We start from the raw sequence: 21677 nt of genomic DNA on the forward strand, positions 1-21677 counted from the left end.
ACCCAGGTTCGATTCTCCAGGTGCCATGCAAGCCAGATGCACATGGAGGCGCATGCATCTAGAGTCCATTTGCAGTGGCTAGAGATCCTTGCACACCCATTCTCTCTTCTCTCTCTTTCTGTCTCTCTTTTTCTCTCCCCCCCCCCCCCACCATGTCTCTAATAAAAATAGATAAGTAAATAAAAATCTAAATGCTAATTTGCTGGGTTCTCCCTTTAAACCTAAGAATTTAAATCCCTTTCTGATTCCTGTGATTACAGATATATTTGTACTAAATATACTCTATTTTGTTTTTCTTTACCAAGTCCTTTATTATTTTGTTTTTTATTTTGGAAATCTATGTTTGGATTGATTGACTTTGGGTGTATTTAGGCACTCCATACACCTTGCCCTCCCCTGGCCATATCAGTATAGAAGGTAAAGACTCATCCTTCCCTTTCCCTTCCTCCCCTCCTCCCTACCTTCCTTTCCTCCTCTGCTTCCTTCTCCAAAAAGTTTAAACATAAATATCCAATATTCCTCTTGCACAATATAGTCAATCGATGTCTGTCTTTGTAGTCAAGGAAAGAAGGCAGTACATGATTTATTGGATCAATGAAATTCCTCCGTTCCCCCAAACAAATCCCACTTGTTCATATTGTCTAAGTTCCTTCTCCACCTCATTTTTAAATATAATTTGCTTACATAAAACTTAGTGATAACCTGACTGTGACCTCTCATTTTGCACATATATCCTTTGAGTAAGTCTTGGCTTTCGCCTGTCTTTCGAACTGTTTTGTGTTTTGCTATATTTAAGAGGCTTCTGGGAAGATGTAGTTTTAAGCAGGAAGCCTTATTTATTTCCGGTGCAGGCTTTTTCATCTTTCCTAGTTTATCTAGGGTGAGCCTGCTTTGCTTCTGCAGAACCACTGAACGATTTCTCTCTTTGGATCTTCACATAAATTAAAAGCAACTGTCACGGCCACTCCTCAAGCGTGATGATACCATTACATGTTTACCACACGCTCTGCATACCGAGCTCATATCCATCATCACGCAGGGTGGCCAGCTTCTGAGATGCAGGCACTCTGCCAGCCAGCCGGAAGCACTCAGAGAAGCGCCTGGGTTTCCAAATGGCTTATGGAAACCACTGTGGCCAGTATTACTAGTCTACCTTAAATTCCGCCTGTGGCCGTGCCCTACGTTTGGTGTCATGTCCTTGCCCATTCACTCATTTTCCAAAGTGAAGCCGAGCTTCACACATCCCTGTTCCTCTCACAGTGTATCAAGTATTCCAGGTAGAGATATAAAAACGAACCTTTTAATTTACTGTCAATGTCAACGTGAAATCACTGGCTGTTTTGCTTTTCTTTCATAGCATCTCCTGCACTGTTTGTAGGATTGGAAACTGTTACCATCTTTTTAGAAGACACCCAACAAAAATGTATCGAAATTTAAAATGTGGTTATCCTTTGACCTACTGATTTTTCTTTCATGGATTTGGTGTAAAAATTATATATTGCAACATGTACATATTCTAGCATTGCTCTCACTAGCGAAAATGGGAACCAACATAAAATCATTTTTATTTGCAGTCAAACAATATTAGATATTTATCAGCTATCAGGGTACTTCCCATACATGCCTTGTCATGGAACCTCATGGTAATACCTTAAGGGAAGTTCTTCTGTAATTTGTGTTTTTACAGATAGAGAATTTAAGTAAAAGGTTCACAAAGCTAGTGATGATTTTAAAATGAGTCCACAGGGTAAACATAAATAGAAAAAATTCTATTCAGCTATGTTCAGTTTTTTTTTTTTACTTGTGAAAAGCCATGATGGTAATCTGCACTACTGTGCTGGGTTTGTAGGAAATATGCACAATGTATTTATGTAGGAACTATGTTCTGAAAGATCTTTAGTCAGGTTGATATTGTTCTTTTCTTGAAGCAATGGGAATTGGAGTTTTTACACCACCCACTTCTGCGTTATGTATACTTTTGTTTCAATGATTCACTTTTACTTCTACTACTGAGGGTAAATTTATATCATCAAAGGCCTTTTGGTGAATCCAGGTTCCTCTCACAAAAGCCCTGACTACTGACATTTGTGGTGAAATTTTTCTTTGTTGTGGGAAGTTGTCCTGTGCATGGTGGGATGTTTGCAGCCTCTTCCACTCCTATCTACTGGTTACCAGTACCCCTCTCTCACAAACTCTGACATCCAGAAGTGTCTACAGATCTTGATGGGTGTCCACTGGGATGTAGCTTTGTCCCTGAATGAAAGCCAGAAACAGACAGTGTACATACTGAGCTACCAGTCTGGTCCACGTCACTGCAAAAGCTGAGATGGAGGTTGTCTCTCTATTTAAGGATTTCTTCAATGTCTCCAAGGTCTTCAGGTGGGAGACATAATCCTCTAAACCAGAGCAGACAAGTCTTGTTTTTCTTGTAGCTACTGAATTTCTCCACTGTTGGCTTTTCATCAGGCAACTAGCAGACCCATATCTCTGTGTCTGGCTAGAGCTGTGTCTGTCTTTCTAAATCTAGATAGTGGGAGGGGCACTGATTTTTTTTTCCCCCTTTTATCAGCAACTTTTCCAAAGGATGGAGTTCTCACACTTAACAAGTTTCATTAAGAACTCAGCTATTAAATATGCAAACTATATAGACTGTTCCTGTTGAGAACGTAATTATACAGTAAATTAGCCGGTGTCCGGTATGTTGCCTTTTAAGCATATCTTTGATGTTTCCAGTACTTATGTAAGATATAGGGCATGTTTATTAAGAGTCTTCAACTGTGTATAAAACTAGAGCAGTCAAAAGTAATGGTGTCTGCTGAAGGATTCTTTATCATATGAATTTACCTTCAGTCATCTATTATTTATTTCAGCTCTTTTATATGCCATTATAATAAATATTATGACAGAGAAAGCTTTTATGTTTCAACTTATTGTACTACTCTTTGCTTGCCTGCAATCCTTCAGGAAAATGTAACCATGTTTTACCTATAGTTAACGTAAATCATCACTTACATTAGAATGAAAAATTCACCATGAACAAAAAAGATTCTTTCTTCAATCGCGAAGTGTAAATGCACCATTGTGTTGAGTGCCAAACTCTCATGCCACTCACTGTCCCTTCTTAAGCTGTTTGTAAGCTGCAAAGTGAATACATCGCACAGAGGAAAATTGGGAGGTTTCGGGGCACTTTCACTCTCTTGTTAGTTTCTGGCAAGACAAGCATTTTTTATCCAGTGTGCAAAATATTGCCAATTACTGTCTAAGCATTTTTAATAGTTTTGCTTTACATGGCTCGTAACTCAAATACCAAATTAAATAAGCTGTTATCTGGTGTAATTTTTCCATGAATAGCCTCACAATTACCTACAGATATTGATACAGTTATTTCATAAATTGAGTTCCAGTAACACAGGGAATTTTTTCTTTGGCCTCTATCAAAGAACCTTGTCATGATTTTCTTCTTAGGGATATTTGTATATCTTGGAAGGTAGAGGTGCCTGGGTGCTTATGTGGGTTGGATTGAGAATGGAAGCTTGATGGTTGACTTCAAGGTTAGAAATGACATATTCAGCCTCTATCCTTCAAGGTTTTAAGAAAACTCCAGGGCTTTGCCAAGGATCATTTTGGTTTGCTTCCCAATTTCAAAGTGTGCAATCATCTCTGAGAGCATTTTTTTTTTCTCTAAGAGCATTTTCTTATTAAAAGCAGAATGATAAGCTGGTCATGGTAGTGCATGCCTGTAATCCTAGAAGTTGGGAGGCTAAGGTGGGAGGATCAGAAGTTTAATGCCAGTCTGGGCTACATAGTGAGACTGTGTCTCCATCAACCAAGATAGAAATTAAGCCAAAAGTTCTATTGACTGGTCCAATGTGTATAGGCAGGAAAGAGACCCTTAAGCACCTCCTTTTTTTTTTTCTTCTGTGCATCCTATCAGAAAGAGCATTTATTAGTGTGTAGCTTTCACCTTTAGGGTCTCTGAGGTTAAACTTCCCAACAAACCTCAGGATACTGGCTTAGATTCATTTATTTTAAAGCTATAAGAATCACAATACATACAAGCATCTCTTTCCTCATGCATTTCCCTGGGAAGATACTGCCATGCTTTGCCACCATTAATGTCACTTAAATGATACTGGAGAAATTAGTGTTCTAATGTCCCACATAGGATATTGATGAATTATTAAACCAGTTTAGTTAGATCCCTATTGTAGCTTAGTGAATAATGTTATGTCAATAACACACTCAGCAGCAGTGTCTCTTGCTGTTGTAAATGTGACAAGTCCTATTTAAGGTTTCAGAACATAAAATCAGAACCAAGAGTATGTAAAGAGGAAGGGTGAGAGCCATCTGCATAATGCAATTAAGGCCCATTGGATTAGAATTTGTGAGATGCCATTAGTAATAAACTCTGAGTGTAGATTATTGCCTTGGTTACAGTTTTTTTTCCCCCCAGCAATAATGCTTCTCTTGGAAATTTGAAGTCTGTAAAATAAATATGATATAAAATAAACTCAAGTGAGAATATATACAAAATATTCACTTCTGGTAGCTTTTGGGGTCTGTGTGCTAGAAAATCTTAAGGCAGAGCCAAAGCACAGTCAGGCAGGCATTTCCATGATGACATGAGCTTTCAAATGGGCCACATATTGGTCATATACTTGTGTCCAACCAGCTGTACCCCTTTGAAGTCTGCCTATTTTCTCATCTATAAAATGGTGACAGAAATATATATATATATATATTAAATTATAAGACCAAGTACTTGGGTTTCATTGTGAGGGAAATGGGATCCTAGAAAAAAAACTTAACCTCCCAGATAATTCACAAATAGTTTACAATTAATGATGGCTTAAAGTCTTAAAAGATTGGCAATTTTAAAGTACATTTGACTTTTCCTTCCTCCCTTTCTCTATCCCTTCCCTCTCTCTCTCTCCTTTCTTCCTTCTTTCTTGCCTTTCTCTCTTCTTTTCTTTATCTCTTTCTTCTTTATTACTTTCTTTTTCTTTCTTTATTTCTCTCTCTTTCTTCTTTCTTTCTACTTTCTTTTGAGACATGGTCTCAGTATGTAGACCAGGATGATCTCCAACTTATGACAATCTGCCTGCCTTAGCTTCATCAGTTCTGGAATTACAAGCATGAGGTACATGTCCAGCATACTGGAATCATTTACATTTTATCTTCTAAGATTGTAGTTGATGGAATATTACTTTTTTGTCCTCACAGTATCAGTTAGCAGAATGTAAATATGCTGGTGTTGTTGCAATGGTAGAGAAGTAAAGGAAATGGACTCTGTGGAAATGCATTTTACCTTTAGTAATTGGGCTAGAAAATGAAAGAATTTACTCTGGTGAAGGTTGTTTCTCTTATTGATGGCTAGCATGATTCTTGTCCATGAGGCAAAGCAGATCTTATGGTCTGCCAGGTTTGGCTTCAGTTGCTATGAGTATCTCTGAGGGGCATGGAAGGATGATGGGCCAGAGGAGAGGTATTGTAGAATATGGAGGAGCATTGGATAAAAATCAGAATATAGGGACTGGAGAGGTGGCTTAGCAGTTAAGCGCTTACCTGGGAAGCCTAAGGACCCTGGTTTGAGGCTCGATTCCTCCCCGGACCCATGAAAGCCAGATGCACAAGGGGGCACACACATCTGGAGTTCATTTGTAGTGGCTGGGGTCCCTGGACCGCCCATTCTCTCTCTGCCTCCTTCTCTCTGTCTGTTGCTTTAAAATAAATAAATAAAAATAAATAATTTTTTTTTAAAAAAAATCAGAACATAGTGTGGATTGTGGCTCTGCTTTAGTTACTGTGGGTGAAATCTTGTGATAGCTCTAAAGGCTGTTAGCTCCTTTGTGACATGGGTAACTAGTACTACTGCCTCTTGCATTATTGTAGTCGTCAATAGGTACCATGAAGCCTGGGCTTATACATTGTTATCATTGGCCAGTGAGGGCCCATTTAGTGCTATGGTGAAGAGTGAAGCCTGTCATAGCACATCCTGAAGGGGGTGATGATGATGTACTTCACATGCTGATCCCCAAACGGCCCTTCTGGTTTTAAGTGGTATCACATCTGAGTCACACTTGGCTAATTTATAGCTATGAAATGGTCCCAGAGATCATATGGCAAAACATCCATCAGCAGCCCCTTTGCCTCTTCCTGTGCAGACTATTGAATCAGTAAGGCAGGTTCTCAGACATCATAGCAGCCAGACCCAGAAGACTTGGAGTTCTGAAGGTATCTGCACACCATGCCACCAATGACTGTGTCTGCATCCCAATAAGATGACAGAAGAGGACATGGGCTCTGGAATGACCTCTGTGGTTGAGCCCTGTACGTCAGGTGCAGGTGGGCTTTCCAGCTACCTAACAGTGTGGGATGCCTCCTGGGAGGATCAGTCTTAACATGCTCATTAGGAGCAGCTGTGCATGTAATTAAAAATAAATTAATATCTCTATTTTATCTGAGATGGTAAGCTTGTGTCCTGGTGTTATTAGATGAATGAATGGGTAGGCAGAAGGATAAATAAACAGGAAAAAGAAGGGAATATGTGGAAGGCTAACTTCTTCCCTCCCGCCTCTCTTTCTTTTCCTCCCTCCCATCCTTAACTCACAAGACCCAGTCTCACCTGTACTTTTGCTTGTCTTGCCCCAGCCTCGCTATAACACCTATAACATTTGCGTTATAGGTGTACATCAAACCTGGATCTAGGAGCTGGCTTTGTAGGTTTACATTTGTCTATGTTTTCTAATGTTTTTTTTTTTCTGGAATTTATGTAAAATTTCAGCAAGAAGCAATCTGAAAAAAAGTTGGGCAGCTCAATGTGGGCTATGTGTTAGTGACTACTGTCCTAAGCAGTGTGTTTTCAGATCTCTTCCTTCTGGGCACACGGAGTTTTGTACCTTTTTGAATCTAGTCCTATCTACATGACTTTCTCTGCCAATGAAATGACTAGAAACATTTGCCACTGCCCAATGAAGCCCTGTGAGATAACCACATGCAACGAATTGCATTTTCTTCCACACGGTATGGAGGCTGTCACTGTCAAGGGATACTGCTACTGTCATAGATGGTGGAGGCTACTGTTGTTACAGATGGAGAAGGCTCTGCCTGCTGGACATGTGGCTAACCAGAGGCATGGGACCACCTGTTTGTATTGAACTCATCTGGTTTGAACATGAAGAATGAGGAGTAATAGTTCTGAGTTGTTTTATGACATAGAGATTTGGGGACTGTTTCTTACTGAAGCATACCTTGACTGATACTGCTGGCTGTGCTAAGGAATTTGGGCCACATTTTGTTGGTCATTCCAAGTTGCTGAAGGTAATTTTGTTTGTTTTTTCCAAAGTAGAGATCAGGCTGTGGCTGAATAAGACATAGGCTTTTCATGTACCAGATGGCATCTACCAATTCAAACAACTCATAGTAAAACCCATGTGGTGTGTGTGTGTGTTTTATTTTGGGGTTCTTTTGGTGATGGAGCAGTTCTGTTGTGAGCAGTAGCCTCCACCATCTATGACAGTGACAGCTTTCATAACATGGGGAAGGGAATGTAATTAGTAACATGTGGCATCTCAAGGACTCTTTGGGCAGTGACAGATCTGTACATGTGACAAAATGTCATAACATTAGGTACAAAGATATACCAAACATAAATAAGAAAATGAATACTTCTCGAAATTGGTAAAACCCCAGTACTGCCTGTAGTCTGAGAAATGGTAGTGTGATGTATCAGCTACTCTCCCCTCTGCTGCCACAAATACTGCACAAAAGCAAGTTAAGGAAGGAAGGGTTTGTTTTGGCTCACAGTTTGGGGGTTTATGGTTCATCATAGAAGAGAAAGCCTGTGTTAGGAGCTTTAGGCAGCTGTCACTTTGCATCCATGGTCAACAAGTAGACAGGAGAATTCTGGTGCTCAGCTTTCTCCTGTTTATAGTCCTGGACTCTCAGCTTATTGAGTGGTGCCATGGTCTGTTAAGGGCTGGTCTTCATACCTCAGTAAACCTAACCTAGAAACTCCCTCACAGACACATCCAGAAGTCTGTTTCTAAATCCTGTTGGGTTGGAAGCATTAACCGCCACATGTGCCTATGTTGAGATTTCCAGGTTTTGATAATGTACAATGCATAGGTAGTATGTTACTATTTTAGGGGAACTGGATGATGGGTGTGTGAGGCTTTGTGTACCATTTTGACCTCTTCTTATGAGTCTGTCACTTCTTCCAAATAAAAGTTCTTATGATGAACTGAGACAGTGAATTTTGGCCAGTCACACATCAGTCTCTGCGAGGCAAATCTCTTATCCTCCTTCACCTAACAGTCCACACTTCCCCTGTCCGAAATGAGATCTGTTTGTGATCCTTCAACCATTCCATTCCCATAGAGGATAGTCCAAGATCAGGTCCCCTCCCCAGCACACACACCACCACCACCACCACCACCACCACACCATACCACACCTATCCTAATTCCAAAAGCATCATTTTGCTTCCCCTGCACTTGACTGTGTTGTACACAGTTCCTTTGGATTTCTCAGGGTTGGTAGTAGAAAAAAAGAAACCTTATACCCAGGACAGCAGAATTCTCTGACTAATGGTGTGTGGACTTGGATTACTATCCCCTGGAGCCTAGTCACCCATGGCTTGTGGATTAGTCTGTTGAACTACTTGATGACTTGTGACCCCTTGTTCCTCCTGGGTATGTATATTCTGATTTTGTTCTTATTGGTGGTGGCAGGTCTGTATTTTGAAGTGAAAGAGGGGGATCGTGAATACAGCTTACCAATTGTAACTTACATACATAGAAGTATGTCTGGGTCACTTGGCCATGCTATCATTTTTGTTGGAATATTGCTTTGGGGTCACCATCTGGGAATATTCTGACAATTGTATGGGGAAAATATGTACATACATTTTCATAATGTGGAACATGCATAGCCTTTAGGGTTTCCATAGAGGCTTGGCAAAGAGGAACAATCTCCTTACCACCCTCTCCATAGCATAATGAATACCTGATATTCCCTTTGAGATGTGTTTCCATTTCTGTAGGAATCTGTATATGTTGTGGGTGCCTTGCTTCAGGTGAGCTGATATGAGTACCAGGAGAGAAGGAGGTAGAGAGGGGCACTTTATCTGCTTGTCTTGAACATCAGATGAAATACATAAATATTTACTATGCACAAGGATCTTTTGTCAGAATAAAAGGTAACAATCAACAAATTTTACATTCCAACAAGATTACTACCTTTCAGATAGGTATTGGTTACTTGAACAGAAAAACAATGTAGGGTTGGCTTAACATTTGGAGGCCACCAACCCTTTACACACATGTGTGACCTCACCAAATTGCCTTCATGTGTCATGTAATTTGTCTTCTTTTTGGCCTTGAACTAAATATGTAACCAATTCTGACACTGACTCTTGATCATCTTGCCTCTACCTCTCAAGTGCCAGGCACAGGCATGGATTACTATGCTTGGCTCTGTTTCCTTTTTCGTAGGATGGGGCTGTGGTCTCACAGTGTTTGGCTCATCCAGCTGCATGATTCCCTGTCTGAAGGAAACTATCAATATTGGTTTGATGCTACTTCCCCCTTTCCTGGATTCTACACATTTTAGCATCTACCATTGTCACCCAAGACCACTATTTCCATCTCCAAAGGCTTGTTTTGCTGGAGCTTCTCAGATGCTGTTGGATTTGGAAGCCATTTAAACACTTTATAGGACCTTTCCCTAAAGCTGGGATCTCTTATTCACCATGACCTGGATCCTCCAAGACCTTGTGTCAGTGACCTGAAAGGCTGGGCTCTTCGGGGAGAACCTCTGGACATTATTCAGATTGCACTTCATATTGTGTGGTACTGCAGCTCATGCAAACAGCTGTTTGCCACGTGGCATCAGGGCCAGGAGTTGACCTGGGAGTCATCTTGTCTCCTAGCTGAGTGTGTTACCTATCCTCTCTATTCTAGGATTTTAAGAATACAACAACTCAGTCAGTAATTATGAAGTGTTAGTTACTATTAATCTTTTTCAAATATGGAAACTGAAGCTCAGCAATATTATATTATCTAAAGCCAGTATGCTTTTCATAGCTGCTGGCTGAGGTTTATGCTTCAAGGCTCAGGACTTGGCTCAAAGCCCAGGATAGAGGCAGCCAAGATGAGCTGAAGATGCTCCACACATCCTAGTATAGCACACCAGTGAGGGGCAGGGGACATTCTCAGCAGGGCCACTTGGGTTCCTTTCCCAGCATTAGATGGATTCTGCTCTTCTCCTTAGTCTTCCATGTGTGTCACAGTCTAGACAAGAATTCCCAAGTTAACCATTTGTTTCATGGAGCTTTTTGTACCTGAACAGGAAGGCAGCCCTGGACATTCTTGGTGGAGGTAGGTCTATGAAGGGGTAGTAGTTAATCTTATACTTCAGAGCCCATCCAGATGTCAAAGTTCAGAGTGCTCCATAAAAGCAAGGCAAGTCAGAACAGCCCTGAAGCCTCTTGTTCCAGAATCCTGTTACAAGGACCATGTCCAGTGGGACTTGACTGCATTGAATTCTGACCTCTTCAGCTCTGGCTTCTTGCCAGAAAAGGACTTGAATTTGAAGTCAGATCACTTTGTGGTCAGTTCTTCCCCCTCTTTGCTCTGTGGCTCCTTTTAAGACACTACCCTGTAAAGTGTGGGGGGAATATTGTCTGTCATTCAGTTGCTATGGAGGGCTAAAAGAGATGGTGTGTGAAAATGCCACACCTGTGGTAGATGCTGAATAGACAGTAGCTGCCATCCCCATCATTATTATGATCAACACGCCCCACCTGTCTGTATTTTGTATGTTACTCACCAGGGACTTCTGGGGATCCAGGTGAATCGGGGGCTATGGATAGACATGAGTCTTGTTTGCTTTTGTACTTTGGTTTTTTCTTGTTTGTTTGTTTATTTTTATTTATTTATTTAAAGGAGACAGAGAAAGAGGCAGAGAGAGAGAGAGAAAGAGAATGGGTGAGCCAGGGCCTCCAGCCACAGCAAATGAACTCCAGACACGTGCGCCCCCTTGTGCATCTGGCTAACGTGGGTCCTGAGGAAATCGAGCCTCAAACCGGGGTCTTTTTTTTTTTTTTTTTTTTTTTTTTGGTCAAATGGAGGGGTGGGGATGAATTGGTGTACCAGGGCCTCCAGCCACTGCAATCAAACTCCAGACTCACGTGCCCCCTTGTGTGCATGTGTGACACCTGTGTCACTGTGCGTATGGTTTACATGGGACCTGGAGAGTTAAACATGAGTCCTTAGGCTTTGCAGGCAAGCATCTTTACTGCAAAGCCATCTCTCCAGCCCTATCTCCGATTTTTTAAGGGGCTAGGACAGGGTCTCACTATGTAGCCCAAGCTAGCTGGAACTCGTTATAGGGCTTTGACGGGCCTCAAATTCATGATCCACTTGCCTCAGCCTCCTGAGTGCTAGGATTACCATACCTGGCTAAGTTGTCTTGAATTTTTGATGTATGCTTCCTGGGCCCACTGAAAACATTTCAGGACCCGAGTGGACACTTTTGATGTGAATGTTTTGTTCATTGCATTATGCCTGGTCTGGTTTTGGTGCATCCCATCCACAGAGCAACTTGAAACACAGACTGAGGCAAGCTAACTTGAACCAGACAACTCCTTGGAGCCTGCCTCTTCTGTGTGCTGAATGAAACCTAGCACAACACCCAGCCTGTAGATTTAGCAAAGTCCCAGACTCACATGCTCCCCAAACTTGGCAGTAACAGCCTGTTCTTCCATTCATTTCGATGATTTATATGCTCTTCGGGCGTCTAATATTAAACAGGGGAATTCCGACATGTTCCATAGCACATTTACTGTAACTTGATACCATGAACTAAACTTGCTGTTATTTATCATTTCTTTTTATTTTCTCTCATTCCAGCACAAAGCCAAGGTAGAAGCAATGACCCTGGACCTCGCTTTGCTCCGTAGCGTGCAGCATTTTGCTGAAGCGTTCAAGGCCAAGAATATGTGAGTGTTCTGGTGCAGGATTGTAGACCATAATTCCTTGCTATTGTAATGTCTTTATCAGATGAACACTACTGGGAGAATGCAAAGCTGTGGTGTTGTCTTGGCATCCCAACACAAGGTTCATTTATATTGGCCCTGTTAAGGTGGAATGTATTTTCTTGACTCTGAGTCACCCTCATTATGAGATGTCATCAATCTAATGACAGTGTCTCAGACCCTCCCAACCCCCCCCCCCAACAAAAGCACTCTTTTTAAAAAGCTAAGACAGGTGTGAGATGCATCCTGTTATAGATATGTTCTTATTGCCTCTATGAATCCAAGAAAGGAATACTTTAATGGCATCCAAAAACAAGTAGCCTCTCTTAGGGTTTTTTACACATTGATGTCTTCACAACCAGCTTCCTTTTTCTGTACAGAAAGGGAGGGGAAAGAGAAGTGAAATGGAGCAGAGAAGCAAAGAGAAGAAAAGGGGGGAGTGAGTAGAGAGTCAGACCTCACACTAAGGAAAATGGTCATAGCTGACTAGATTGTAATTATAGTATTTTGGTTCCAAGTGTTTGTGGCTGCCTCGTCTATCTATAGGGCAAACAATGCTGACTTCTCATCTCACATAGTGGTTTCTGTTTTGCTAATAAGGGACTTTATTTATTTATTTTTAGTGAGGTAATTGAAGCACATGGACTAGGTTAGTCATAGTCCAGGTGATGCCAAGAGCAAAGTCATTAGGCAAGCAGAAGCAGCATACCGGGCTGAGTGGTGGGGGCTCTGGCAGGGCGGTATCAGGAACGCTGGGCTTCAAGTTCTCCAAGCAAATGGTGGGTGCAAGGAAATGGGTCTTAAACTAGGTGTTCAATTGCCGACCCCATGGGGTTTTCAGGGATCTGGTCTCTGTTCTTTTATACTATCACAATATTTGAACTTTTGTGTGAGAGTGTGCATGTGTGTATATGGGTTTGTATGTGAGTGTACATGTGTCTATCAGAAGCGCATACCCTTGTGTGCCTGTGGAGGTTAGAGCTCAACACTGGATATCTTCATCAATCACTCTCCCCTTATTCTTTGAGATAGGGTCTCTCATTGAAGCTAGAACTCACTGATTTGGCTACAGTAGCTAAAGAGATTTCCTAGGGATTTGCCTCCTAAGGCCTGAGATCATAGACTACCACATTATGCCTTTACTTGAGTGCTAGAGAATCTGAACTCAGGTTCTTCATGTGTATGGATTCAGTTTACCAACTGAGCCATCTCCTCAGCCTACAATATTTGAACTTTAAGGCCCTGAGCAAGCAAGTGGCCTGAATCCTTTTTCTAAGTCATATAGCCAGATCTCTCCTTCCCCAGCAGGTCCATGAGTCCTACTGTGTACCCTTTCCAGTACTGTGCCAGGGCTTCCAGAGGGGTCAAGACTGTGCACAGCTGCAGATTATATAGCAGTTGTTCATTTGTGTCTCTTAGCACACAATCAGTGAGTGTCTCCAAGCTCCAGGTGTTCTTCTAGGTTCTGGATGGACACTGGGCACCAGTGCCTGGCAAGTTAACCCCAAACAGGCCACAGTAGTAGCTGTCAACAAGCAACATTTTATTAATAACGTCTGACTCCTCAACTGAATGTCTTCAGTGGGTGAGGGAACATCCCAATCGTCAGCAGCAGAAGTAGTAGCTTATTTGTCTGGGGCTCCACAAGGGACACACACTTGGAATATTTTGCACAAACTTTCTGCCTTAATTCCCCAAGCACTCTTTCATGGTGGAAATGGCTGTCTGCACTATAAAGATGAGAAAAAGGAGGCAGATTAGAAAGGATAGGAAATTTATCTATTGCCTCTTGGTAAATAGAGAGGTTGAGACCCTATGTGGCCAGGATTCCCTCTCACCCACCAAGTACTACTGCCTTTCATTGTAAAGGGGATGGAAACTGAGTGTCAGAGAAAACCAATGACTTTCACGGGGTCACATGGCAGCTGGTGTCACAGGTGCGATTTTAGTCCATTCTTAGTCCTGTTCCTTCCCTGGTTTCCACTGCTTGGGTTAGATCCTGTGCTTTCTACATCAGCCTGCTTTCGATGTTGAGCACTTTGCTGAGACAAGCCACCTGTTACCTAATAGCATTGTCTTCCACAACTGAATGGGGCCATTAGTTTTTAACCATTAACTAGGTTGGAAGTCATCAAACTGAAGATCCTCTTTTAATCACTATGTCCAAATCCTTGGAGGAAGCAGATTGCCCATTTTGTCCCAATCCTAGATTTTAGTCTAGGACTTGAAACTTTTATATTTGTAGGTTAGGACTCAGGTTTCCTGTTAGAAAGAACCCCTTGCAGTACTCCGTTTTGTCTCTGAAAAGTATGAGAAATATTGTGGTGGCAAAAACATGCATAAAAAAGCAAGTGATTTTACTCCTGACCTACTGCCAATATTGAAACCTCCCTCTGGAAAGGCAAACGACGGTTTAGTACTCACACTCTTTAGACTCAGAAAACTGTCAGAAGTGAATTTAAGTGCTGATGACCAGGCTGCCAGAAAAACACGTGTAACTCTAGTCTTATCATCACCTCCCATCTTCAGACATTAAAATTTTCTTGCGTGTAAAACATAATGACAAATAAAAGAAAGGCTGCCAGGTCAGAGCCAATTTCTTTTTGGCTGTTGGACTGAAGAAGGGAAAAACCCTTTACTGTAAATTCCATATGGACGATGTATTTAATGCCGTTTCAGAGCCAGTGCACGAAACATGCCAGAGTCCTCAGCTCTGTGAAACCTCCAGTTAGGGTGGTGGGCAGTGTATTGCATCATCTGGGGCTGAGAGAAATGGTTACTCATGCAAACCCTGGTGCAAGCTCAGCCCCTCATATGTGCGGTGGAGTGACCCTCTTCTGCCTGCCTACCAAGAGATGTATGGTCCTGTCCAGGGAGATCTTCCTGGTTTCGGAGGGTGGGCTGGGGAGGAGAGTGCTGTTACAGAATGTGCAATGCTGATCCCAATGGCATAAGCAGCAGGTGCCAGCCAGTGTTTTGTTTACTTCATGAAAGGCAATGTTCTAAATTCTTATGCATTTATTTTCAATTTTGCTTCCTTACAATAACCCTAGATATTTGCCATTATCACCTCTGTTTACCAAAAGAAAGGTTGAAACAAGAAAGACTAATTTGTTTTCCCACATTTAGCAAGTGGTAGATCAAGAATCTGGACCTAATTTGTCTGAATCCAGAACCTGTGACACCTTGTATGTTTTCTAGCATGTAGTTCTTTATTGGTTTTATATTTCTGAGTTACAAATTACTCCCAAATTCCATGCCTTAAAATCAAGTTAAGGGCTGGAGAGAATGCTTAACGGTTAAGGTGCTTGCCTGCAAAGCCTAAAGACCCAGGTTTGATTCCCCAGTACCCATACAAGCCAGCTGCACAAGGTGATGTATGCCTCTGGAGTTCTTTTGTAGTGGCTAGAGTTTCTGGCATATCCATTCTCTATTTCTCTCTCTCTCTCTCCCTCCCTCTCTCCCTCTCTCTCTCTCTCTCCCCCAAATAAATAAATAAAATAGTAAAGAAAAAACAACTTAAAGGTTGGGCATGTAGCTCAGTGACTAACATGCACAAGGCCCTGGGTCTCCCTCCCAGCATTGCAAAAACACCATGCTTAATGCTTTAGAAAAATAACATGTACCCCCTCCCTCCCATTTTCCCTTCTTTCTTCCTCCCCCCACCCTTCTCCTGTTCCTTTCTCACATTTTCTCATTCCTCCTTCCATTCTTTCCTCTTTTCCTTTTTTTTAATATTTATTTTTTACTTATTTGACAGAGAAAAAGGGAGAGAGAGAGAGAAAGAATGGGTATGCCAGGGCCTCCACTACTGCAGACAAACTCTAGATGCGTGTGCCCCTTTGTGCATCTGGCTAACATGGGTCCTGGGGAATCGAACCTGGGTCCTTTGGCTTTGCAGGCAAATGCCTTAACCGCTAAGCCATCCCACCAGTCCCCTCTTTCCCTTTTGTTTGCCTTAATTTTTTACATGATAATTCAAATAAAGTCAATGCATTTTAATCTATAGGGGCCAGAGTTGGGATCCTCAGCCAGTAATCCCAGAGCTCAGGGGGTGGAGAGAAAGGATCTCTGGAGCAAACATGCCAGCCAGACAAGAAGAATGGCTAAGCCCTGCATTCAAGTGAGAGCTATTAGTGGAGAAAACAAAGAACATACCCAGTGTCTACTTCTGGCCTCCACATACTTGCAGACACATACATACACTGTACCCACACATATGTGTGCTCATACAAATGAACTCACGTATTCACACATGCACACCACACGTACACATGCAACAGAAAGCACATTTTAAATGAACGTACTTGTTGAAGGATCATTTAGAGATTTCTGTGAAGCTAACTTTACTTATGAGTCTCTTTGCTGTCATTGAGCACATCCGTTCCTCTCATTGGTGTCCTGTTGCAGAGTTGCTGGCACCAGAAGCTGTTCGGGACACTTTGTGAGTGATGCATGACATGTCCAACACACAGAGACATATGTCTGCTGCAACCAGTCTTGATATGGCCCTGTCCATCCTTCCCTGCCCACTCCTGTGTCTGTGTCCCTTTTCATTCGTTTCTTCTGTTACTCTCTACTCGCTCTTCTGGGTGGTCAGACGAGGAACCTTGGGCTCCTTCTACATCATTCTCCCCAGAGTTAGTGGCCATGGTGGTTAGCCAGCGTGTCTCAGGTTGAATTATTCTGGGCATTACTGGAAAGTTCTAAACCAAAGACTGTGGTAAGTCCCCACCAAACTGCACTTTGAAGAATATTTTTGTTTAAGCTGGGATTCTGGAAAAGAGCCAGATTCCACAGTGCCTGGCAAGCAGGGACATCCATCAGGGTGTGATCAATGAAGGGGGAGTGCAGCCTTTCTAGTCACTTAAAGCAGTCATTGAGCTCCTCTGCGACAGAAGAGGAAACTATAGTATATTGTTTGTGAATTTTTTTTTCATATTTTTGTCCCTGATTGTAGCTGCTTAGTTTATTAGTGTCTACATTTGGAATACTCCCTAAAATATTTCAACAGCTGCAGGAAAGAGGTGTTGCATCAATACATCTTTCTCTTCCATAGAGTTACATAGCTGCCAATAAAGTACATAGTTGGATTTCAATCGTACAGCTTGAAAAGTTGAGGACTGTACCTAAAGAGAACATGGACTCTGCTTAGATTCCAGTTGCTAGTCAGCTCTCATTGGCCATTGGCTCTGATTTGTCTTAGAAATTAATTGAAATTGATAGGAAATTTATATTAACATAGTTATACAATTCTGAAGGAGTCTAGAACATTTTTCATCATTGGTTTCTATTTCTTTTCTCAACTTTCTGTCTCTAGTATAATTGAAAGAAATTAGGCTTCATTTCACTAAGAAAACCAGATTGAATAGTGGGTTCTTTTTTTTTGTTAAAAGTTTTCAATCCTTTATTTATTAAACTTTTGGGGAGAAAAATCTTTAGCAAAGTTATTTGTTTTCACTGTCTACTAAATTGCTTTCAGAGCTTGAGCCCACTAACCCCAGATATAATATTCTTGGATTCATATTCCATAGCTTGCTGTCTTCAATCCTTCTATGGAAGTGGGTGGGCTATAAATTATAAATAAACCCCAAATTTTGAAGGATAAATTGCTCTGAAGACCAGTGTGTAAATTACAGATTGATCTCTTTTTCTCCCTCGTTCAGTTTTAAGAATAATGTTTCAGCCAACATTTTTGCGTCAGTCTTTGCTCAACATGAGAATCTTGTTTGGGTTTGCCTACTGGGGATCATGTTGCTTAACTCTTCTGAACAGTATGAAAAGTAAAAGAAAAAAAAAGTAAAAGAAAAGAAAGTACAGAGGCAGATTTGTGTGTGTGTGTGTGTGTGTGTGTGTGTGTGTGTGTGTGTGTGTGTGTGTTTTGAGATATGGTTTCACCCAGGCTGACTGACCTGGAATTTACTATGTAGTCTCAGAGTGGCCACAAACTCATGGCGATACTCTACCTCCCAGTGCTGCGATTAAAGGCGTGCACCACCACACCCAGCTCAGAGGCAGTTTTTAACCATACACTGTAATGAATGTTTTAAATTTAGAACTGTATTATGATTTTTTCAGAGAAATTTTAAGAGGCTTACCACTTAATTATTTTCCCACTCTATATGTTTTAATGTTTTATTTATGTATTTGAGAGGGGTCAGAGCAAGATAGAGAGAGTGAATATGGAGGCCAGGGCCTTCTGCCACTGCAAAGGAATTCACTTTGCACTTTTGGCATTATATGGGCATTGGGGATTTGAACTCAGCTGTCAGGCTTTGCAAACAATCTCCTTTAACCACTGAGCCATTTTTCCAGCCCCACTATATTTTTTTATACTAAGTTATTTTGAAAATCATATTTTTTATTATATGAGACATTTACCAATGTTTTCATTTTTATTGTTTATTTTTAAGTAGAGAGACAGAGAGAATGAGAATGGCTGAGTTAGTGCCTCTTACCACTGTAAATGAACTCTTGTGCATCTAGCCTCATGTGAGTACTGGGGAAATGAACTCACACCATCAGGTTTTGGAATCAAGTACCGTTAACTCTTGACCAGTCTCTCCAGCACTATGAAACATTTAGTATATCTAGAAATATCAGGAAAGAGTGCTTCCCTTATAAGTAAGTTCTTTGCATTTTGATGCTTAACTTTGTAAGCATTGAATTGTTTAATATAATTAAAATATCTCTACAGTAGATTATATGATCATCTGTGGTTAAACAAAAAAGCTGATGTGTGGGGTAAAAGTCAGTCTTACTTTCTTTCAAGGTCCAGAGAGTAAATATCTCAAACTTTAAGGCCCAAGATTATTATAAATACTCAGCTCTGCCATTGTATTATGGAAGCAGCCATAGGAACCAGTCCCAATAAAACTTTCTTGGCAAAAAAAAAAAAAAAAATCATAGACAGTATGTTCCAATAAAACTTTATTGACAAAACAATTAGTGGCCAGATTTCCCTTGAACCACAATATGCTAACTCTCAGACACTAATCCACAGCTGTTCTTTTAGTGGAAATAGCAGATTTGAGGGGTCAACTGAACCCAGGTCTAAATTTCATCTAGACCACTTACTGTTAGCCCAGTGGTTCTGGTAAAACTACTTACCATTTCTGGGCCTCACTTTACAAATCTTTGTAAAGTGGATGATCACTTTTTTGTGTGTGGAATCTCTGGGGAGATGTCACCAGATACTTCTCACCACCTCACTCATGTGTGTTGCTAGCATGCACTTGTCTTTTATCTTGATTTTGATATAACCTGAGAGGTTTTTAAGGGAATATTTAGTGTTATGAGGTAAAAATAAATTGACCTTAGCCAGGCGTGGTGGCACACGCCTTTAATCCCAACACTCGGGATGCAGAGGTAGGAGGATTGCTGTGAGTTTGAGGCCTCCCTGAGACTACATAGTGAATTCCAGGTCAGCCTGGGCCAGAGTGAGACCCTACCTCAGAAAACCAAAAAATAAAGAAAAGAAAAGAAAAGAAAAGAAAAGAAAAGAAAAGAAAAGAAAAGAAAAGAAAAGAAAAGAAAAGAAAAGAAAGAAAAAAATTGACCTTAAACAGAGGAAGATCAATGTGAATTAGTGAGATATAATTAGAGAAAAAGGGTGCATCTCTTAAGGGCTTTCATCAACATGAAAAGGTGGGGCTCTGCATCACTTTTGAGATTTGTGGCAACACAGAGAAGCAGGGCGTGGGAATGGCAAGAGCCGGGCAGCAGTGATCATCAATCACTGTAGCTATGCTTCACTGAGGATCACACAGTAGTTATTTCTCTACTGAGTCTCTTTCCCATTTTCTTTGCTATTCTTTTTTGTTGTTGTTGTTAAATATTTTTATTTATTTATTTATTTGAGAAAAAGAGAGAAACAGAGGCAGACAGAGAGAGAATGGATGCATTAGGGCCTCCAGCCACTGCCAACGAACTCCAGACGCATGTGCCACCTTGTGCATCTGGCTAACGTGGGCCCTTGGGAATTGAACCTGGGTCCTTAGGCTTCACAGGCAAAGGCCTTATGCTAAGCCATGTCCCAGCCCCTCTTTGCTGTTCTTTACTTACACTGCTACAAACTCGTGAACCAGAGGGGCCTTCCTAGCTCTCTTTTGAAGCTAGTGCTTTGATTCATTTTCCCTCACATTGTAGTGTCCATTCCCCTTGGCTTTCCATGTCTTTCTCAACAACTAGGGTTGCCTCAGGGGTAATCTGTTTCTGAAAGTGGTGCAGAGGGCCATTACTACAAACACGATACTATGATCCCTCTGTGTGATGTACCCAACGATCTCATGTGCCTTCTGCGTCCACCTATCTTGGTAATTGTTTTCCTCACATTTCCATTTCTTTACCACATGTACCAGTGCCAGGAACTGGGCTAGAACATGGGATTTAACTATTTGCTTTCTCATTTCTCCTGTGTATTATCATTATCTATCTTTATGATAATGGTGATTCTACAAACTTTTTCATAGCTATATTATGTGATTTCAGAAACATATTATTGGTGAAAAGAAAAATTGTTGAATGAGCTGGGGGTCACTTTATAATTATATTTGTTTAAAAAAGTTCCAGCACAGGGCTGGAGAGATGGCTTAGCGGTTAAGCGCTTGCCTGTGAAGCCTAAGGACCCCGGTTCGAGGCTCGGTTCCCCAGGTCCCACATTAGCCAGATGCACAATTGAGCACATGCGTCTGGAGTTCGTTTGCAGAGGCTGGAAGCCCTGGTGCGCCCATTCTATCTCTCTCCCTCTATGTGTCTTTCTCTCTGTGTCTGTTGCTCTCAAATAAATAAATAAAAAATTTTTTAAAAAAGTTCCAGCACATCCTTTTCCATCACTAGGACTCTTCATTGCTAAGTAGTAGATTAAAATGTATTTTAGTCAGGCATGATGGCACACACCTTTAATCCCAGGACTCTGAAGGCAGAGGTAGGAGGATTGATGTGAGTTTGAGGCCACCCTGAGACTACATAGAGGGTTCCAGGTTAGCCTGGGCTAGAGTGAAACCCTACCTTGAAAAACCAAAAACAACAACAAAAAAAGTATTTTAACTAGCAACTCTGATGTTTTCAAAATAAACAATTTTGATAAAATGCACAAAACTAAGAGAATAAAGAATTTTAGTACAATAATTTTATTATTTGTATCAAAAATTCTGTTCATTCATCACTATCATGTATGCAATCAAAGTGATGCATATTAAGTCAAGATTTAAAACAGCTCCTTCTGGGTGTGAGACTGAGTATAGGCCATGATACTACATAGGAGACAATAAGAAGAGAATCAGAAGTGAGGCAAGAGGGAGTTGGGAGAACAAAAGGAGACTTGTCATATGAAAGTGGAACAGAGACTACCTTGGTGGTAAGACAGAAGAGAAGAGGAAAATGGGGAAAAGAGAGGAGAAAGGAAATTTTTTGTTTAAAAATATCATAATTAAACCTAATTCTTTCTATATTAACAAAAAAGCAAAATAAAATTCAAAAACAAACAAACCAATAACAGCAACGCCTTCCAAGAAGAGCAGAAACTAAGCATTGGAGAATAGATACAGCTACTCTCTGTTCATCTTTTTCCATGCCACACTATCCACTAATACCCATGGACACTGGTGTTATGTCTTTTCCTCTACCAAATAATATAAAT

General features: G+C 41.1%; 1 protein-coding gene across 6 annotated transcripts in view; it reads left to right on the plus strand.

The window, feature by feature from the left end:
• Wwox (WW domain containing oxidoreductase) overlaps nt 1–21677 on the plus strand; it is a 1097314-nt gene that overhangs the window by 275342 nt on the left and 800295 nt on the right. For all 6 annotated transcript variants that reach the window (XM_045140876.1, XM_045140880.1, XM_045140889.1 and 3 more), the window contains exon 6: nt 11913–12001. In XM_045140876.1, coding sequence (XP_044996811.1) covers nt 11913–12001 — 89 coding nt within the window. The remainder of the gene's footprint in view (nt 1–11912; nt 12002–21677) is intronic.

The sequence above is a fragment of the Jaculus jaculus genome, chromosome 1 (genome assembly GCF_020740685.1).
Source record: "Jaculus jaculus isolate mJacJac1 chromosome 1, mJacJac1.mat.Y.cur, whole genome shotgun sequence".
Classification (NCBI taxonomy): Eukaryota; Metazoa; Chordata; class Mammalia; order Rodentia; family Dipodidae; genus Jaculus; species Jaculus jaculus.